This window comes from Vombatus ursinus, unplaced genomic scaffold, assembly GCF_900497805.2.
Source record: "Vombatus ursinus unplaced genomic scaffold, bare-nosed wombat genome assembly UNPS02014822.1, whole genome shotgun sequence".
In the NCBI taxonomy this organism is placed as follows: domain Eukaryota; kingdom Metazoa; phylum Chordata; class Mammalia; order Diprotodontia; family Vombatidae; genus Vombatus; species Vombatus ursinus.
Window position 1 is genome coordinate 12,487,618 of NW_020954600.1, and position 6,000 is coordinate 12,493,617.

Here is a 6,000-nt window from a genome sequence, read left to right on the forward strand (position 1 = left end):
TGCTGGCTTTTGGGAAAGATTCGCTTGCTCAGCTTTCTAATCAGGCCCAGTGAAAAGACAGAGATTTCTGTTTCTCTAGTTTTCAGGCTCTTAAAGGCGGGCTTCAGCAGAGTGAGTCTCACCAAGATGTCTGGATCTGAACCACAAGTCTTTAATCTCCTGTGTCCTCCCCTAAGTGACCATGGAGAACAGAAGTGTCTAGGCCCAGGTGTGGAAGACAGTAAGATTTATAGATACAACATCTAAATTGTGGTCACTCTGAGCATGGTATGCCAAATGCTCCCTGGTAAAATTAAGATTAGGCCGGCTTAGACAACTTAATTGGCCACTGGACTGTCGCAGTAGCCCTAGAATTTCTGAGCTATCCACAGGGGTATCCCCACTTCTCACTTCCTGATAAAGTCAGCTAGAAGTAAATTTTTTTAAAGCATTACTTCCCTGCAAGTGACACGTTGATTAATGGAAGGTAAAGAAGGAAAAAAAAAAAACTCCATCTTTTGTGGCTCCCAGAAACTAGGGAGAATGGCTAGTATCCAGATCTCCCCAAAGAGTGACTGGCCTGCAGCCCCAGTCTTCCTCTCTCCCAGACAGAACCTTCTACAACAGACCTGGTATACCTAGGACATTGCTAATTGGAGGCCAATTATGGGAGATGCTTCAGGAAGAAAGTTCCCCCTTTTAATTCCATATCATTTCTCATCTGCCTCTCTTAGAATAATGGCTTTTCTATTCCAACCAAAGAATGTCGGAAGTGTCTAGAGTGCTGTCTGCAGTCTGCAGACCCGGTCTTCTTCTTGTCAACTCTAACGAGGATGGAGAATCGGCCTTCTGGATCCTTATGTTGATGTTGGCTGTGGAGTCCTTGGGCCTTCATCACATACTCCAGTGGGAAAAAACTATGGGGAGAAGACTTTCTCCTCCTGAATTTTAGAGTTTTGGGGAAGAGCTCAGCAGAACCTAAGGGAACATATTACTTGGGGACGGATTTGAGGCCCCCCCATTTCCTTGGGCTGGGGCAGGATAACAGGACCGTAGCCTTAGAGCTGGAAGGGAGCTCAGAGGTCATTGAGTAAATGACCTTCACTTTACAGAGGAGGAAAGGGAGGCACACAGAAGGGATATTGCTTAGAATTATAGGACCATAGATTTAGAGCTAAAATGGTCCCCCATTTTATAGATAAGGAAACTGAGGCATGGAGAAGGGATGATACTTAAGGTCATAGATTTTAGAGGAGCACCCTTAGAGTAAGAAAGAGCTAGACTTCATAATACACAGAGACTTGGACTTGGAGTCAAAAAAATCTGCGCTACCCTGAACAAGTCATTTAACCTTTGTTTGTCCATTTCCTTTTCTGTGTTTGTCATTCTGTTGTATCCTACTCTTTGTGACCCCATTGAGGGTTTTCTCAGCAGATACTGGAGTAGTTTGCCATTTCCTTCTCCAGCTCATTTTACAGATGAGGAAACTGAGGCCAACAGGGTTAAATGACTTGCCCAGGGTCACACAGCTAGTAAATGTCTGAGACTAGATTTGAACTCAGTGAGATGAGTCTTCTTGACTCTAGCCAGGTGCTCTACCCACTAGGTCACCTAGCGGCCCCTCCTTATCTTTAAAATGGGAATAATAATAGTACCTATCTCCCATGATTGTTGTGAAGATTAAATGATAAAATATACATAAAGTGTTTTGCAAACCTTAAAGGACCATATAAATGCCAGCTCACATTGTGATCATGACTGTCATTGTTATTAGCCATTGGGCACAAGCCCCTCACTTTACAGAGAGGGGATGTGAGAGGACAATAGAATCATAAATTTAGAGACCAAGAAACATCAGAGGGCATGAGACCAACCCCCTCATTTTATAAATGAGGAAACTGAGGCACAAAGAGGGCAAAGTTCACACAGCTAGTAAGTGTGTGAATGAGCTGACAAGTGGGAGTTGAGCTTGGGTCTCTGGAGATATCACATGATACCTTTTAAGCTGGGGGGAGGGGCATTGGAGAAGTGGTGACCATAGGGGGAGAAAGGAATGACCCCAGAGCAGGATGAAGTTAAAGAATGATTTATCTCCCGTGTGCCACATGTTCTCTTTGTTTCTGCAGCCTCACAGCCACCCTGGCCAGTGTTGGAGCCGCCAGCATCCCCAGCGCCGGGCTGGTCACCATGCTTCTCATCCTAACGGCTGTGGGCCTCCCAACACAGGACATCAGCCTACTTGTTGCTGTTGACTGGCTCTTGTAAGTATCTGCAGATCCCATCATTTTAAAGGATTCAAGAAACTCCACCACTAAGCTGCTGAGTTAGGCTGGAGAGACATTTTCTGTTACCCCTTCCTCTGTATTTATTTTGTATTTAAGAATTTATATACGTGTTGAATCCTATACCTGACACATGTAGGTGCTTAGTAAATGCTAGTTGATTGACTAAAGCTCCTGACAGCCCCAAGAGGGGTCATAAGTTCCTCAAGAGAGTTTGTAGGATCATGCATGGACCTAGAACTGGGATGACCCCTTCCAGCTCCATCTAGTACAACTGCTTTGCTCTACAGATAAGGAAACTGAGGCCTAGAGATTGAATAATTTGCATAAGGTCACACAAGTGGTAAGTGTCAGTGAAGATGTCTGAACCCAGGTCCTCTGATTTCAGAGCCAGGGCCCTTTCCATTGGACCATACCACCTCCCTAAGGAGTGCAAGCACAGTGATGGTTTATTTTTTGCCTTTGTATCTCCAATATCTCATATGGTGCTTAGCACATGGTAAGCACTCAATAAATTACTGAATTAAATTGAGTGACATTGAGAAAGTGGTCTCCCCTCTCTGGGCCTCACTATAAAATGAAGTGGCTGGGGTGAGTGACCTCTAAGGGTCCTGAATGAGATAAGGTATGAAAAAGAGCTTTGCAGACCTCAGAGTGCTACAGCAGTTATTATAGTTGCAACATGGTCCCATGCTCTGGCCTTGGCCTCAAAGAGAAGTAGCTAGGTGGATAAAGCGCTAAACCTGGAGGCAAGAAAACCTGAGTTTAAATCTAGCCTCAGATACTTCCTAGCTGCGTGACTCTGGGCAAGTCACTTAACAACCTCAGTGTCCTCATCTGTTTGTTGTCATTATCATTGTTGTTGCTGAGTTGTTTCAGTCCTTCATTTGGGGTTTTCTTGGCAAAGATACTGGAGTGGTTTGCCATTTCCTTCTCCAGTTCATTTTACAGATGAGGAAATTGAGGCAAATAGGGTTAAGTGACTTGCCCAGGGTCACACGGCTAAGTGTCTGAGGCCAGATTTGAACTCAGAAAGATGAGTCTTCATGACTCCAGGCCAGGTGCTCTTTCCATTGCACCACCTAGTTGCCTCTCATGTACATAATAATACCTATTTTCCAGGATTGTTATGGGCATCAAGTGAGACAATATTTGTAAAATTCTTTGCAAACCCTAAAGTGCTATGCATTATGCCATTAGAATTATTGCCTTGTGACTTTGGGCCAGTCAGCTGACTTCCCTGAGACTCATTGCCTCATCTATAAAGTGACGGGGCTGGATAAGATGGTGTCCAAAGGTCCCTTTTAGCTTGGAATTTCTGCTTCTATCTTGACTTATTATTTTGTTTAGCTCTTAATCGTAAGCATCGCCAGGGGATTAGGTCTAAGACACTTGCAAATCCATTCGAAACAACACATGAGTTTCTGAGCTGTCTTTTTTTGTGGGTTTGAACCAGAAGGGAAGGCCCTACAAGGAAAGTTGCCTTAAAGTAAAGAGTGTTGGGAGAGATGCCCTTTTGGGCTTCCCCCCATCCCCAGCATTTTCAGAATCTCAGCAGAAAGTTCTTGTCCTCTGAATAGAAGCCCCTAGAGGTCAGGGATTATTCACTTTGTACACATCACCTAGTGCTATGCCTGGCACAGGTAGGCACATAACAAGTATTCATGGATTGATTACAACATGTAAACCAGGAGATCTTAAACTGGTCTATGGTTAGATCTCGGGGGATCCATGACTTTGAGTGGGGAAAAAAAAAATCTTTATTTCTATTAACCTGTAAGTGGCTGAGTGAGGATTTGAACCCAGGTCCTAGGACTCCAAATCCACTGATCTTTCCACTGTATCCCCCCATGGTGGCAGGATCTGTGATTATTAACTAACAAATTTGAGTTGAAACGTGTAGGGGAAATGCTTTTTCATCTGTTTCTGAAATTATGATGGAGAAATGGGAAGATAGATAGAAAAATGTGGCTGATTGGGCAAGGTCAAGAGATCAGAATGGTTTTTGTCTTAGCCTCTCTGTGAGTCTAGCCTGAGGAAGGCAGTCAGAGATAGGATCCCTGTACCTCCCTTACTTCCCAGGTGTGTGACCTAGGGCAAGTCACTTACTCTGTGGGCTAAAGCAACTCCATTTGTAAGAGGATAATAATACCTTTGTATCTGAAGTCAGGGAACAGGGCCAGATGGAGTCCCTGATGCTTCAGTCAGAGGGCCTGGGTTCTAATCCTATCTATGACACTATCTGCATGACCTTAGATAAGTAATTTACCCTCCCTGGACCTCAGCATACCCATCTGTAAAATTAGGGGATTGAGCTAGATGACCCGGCCCTCCTGGTTCCAGATTTGGATCCCAGGACCTCTGGGAGACTCTTTCCAGTTCTCAGGCCTAGGAACCTACGAAGCCTACGTTTCTATAAAAGTGGGGGGTGGTTATGAAGGAAAAAGGGGGAGGCCAAGGGAAAGGAGACCAGGCAGCGTCAGTGATCTATTCCAGGGGCTTGGAGCTGGGACAGCCTTCTTTGAATTAGTAACCAGAGCCACATTCTTTCTAGACAGCAAGGGAGAAATGTTGGCAGGGACTGTGGGGCCTGGGCTCAGGGGTTGCTGGGCTCCCTGTCAGTGACTGGGAGGCTATTGTCAGAAAGAGGGACAATTTTCAGAACCAAGGAGTTCAAGGAGGACCTAGTGTTAGACGGAGATGATCTACAGGGAGAAAAAGGATAATATAGAAAGGAAAAGGGAAGGGTTTTTTTTCCCTTTCCAGGCACTGTTTCCAAGCTTTTATTAATTCTAGAAATTTTTCAATTTAAAACTAAACAAAACCCTGCAGTGACATTTAATGGTGCCATGTTATTTGCCAACCACTGGAAACCATCCAGCTTTACTCCAGCCCTCCAAGCCCTGGAGGCTTTTCAATGGAGTGGCTCAGGAGATCTGTAAATGTCACTGCAAAAGCCCTGATTCTGGGGGCCTGAGAACAGGCCCAACTCCCAGGATATGTAGTGCAAATAAAATCTCCAAACTGAGCTGATTCTCAGAACCAAGTATTTGTATGGGAACCTGCTATGAATGAGTGTGAGTGTGAGTGTGTATGTATACACACATTATACATGTATATATACCTACATACATATATGTATACATGTACATCTATATATATGTGTGTGTGTATACATATATACACATCTACATATATACATACATGCAGATAGAAAGATAGAGATGCATAGTTAGTAAACATTTATTATGTGCCAGGCACTGTGCTAAGTGCCAAATATACAAATATGAAAAAAATAGTTTCCGCCTTCAAAGGACTTACACTCTAATGGGGAAAGAAAGGTCACAAAAGGAAGCAGAAAGGGGTGGGGAGAAGCCACTAGACCCTTTGTTGTTCTCACTGGTGATGGTGGCGGTCCTTCATTCTCTAAGAGGACCAATGACGTCATGAGAGCGATGTCTTGACTTGAGGTTACCGGGCAAGGGGTTGCTCAAAGTAGTCTTCCTTTGGGAGGGGGAGTCTATTCTCTTCCATTTCACTTTTGGATAGCAATCATTCTCTGGCTGAGCCCAGTGCCTGAAATATATCCCTGTCACCCCTTCCTCTGATAATAATCCCTAGCTTCCATCAAAGCTTTGCTCACTAGCCACATCCTACAAGGAGCATTTCCTGACATCCTCCCCACCACACACACACACACACACACACACACACACACACACACACACACACACACACA

General features: G+C 44.4%; 1 protein-coding gene across 1 annotated transcript in view; it reads left to right on the forward strand.

Moving 5' to 3' along the window:
- Positions 1–6,000, forward strand: part of SLC1A2 (solute carrier family 1 member 2) — a 146,909-nt gene that overhangs the window by 129,082 nt on the left and 11,827 nt on the right. Inside the window, exon 9 of the mRNA XM_027837820.1 lies at positions 2,106–2,240. Within this exon, the coding sequence (XP_027693621.1) occupies positions 2,106–2,240 (135 nt within the window). The remainder of the gene's footprint in view (positions 1–2,105; positions 2,241–6,000) is intronic.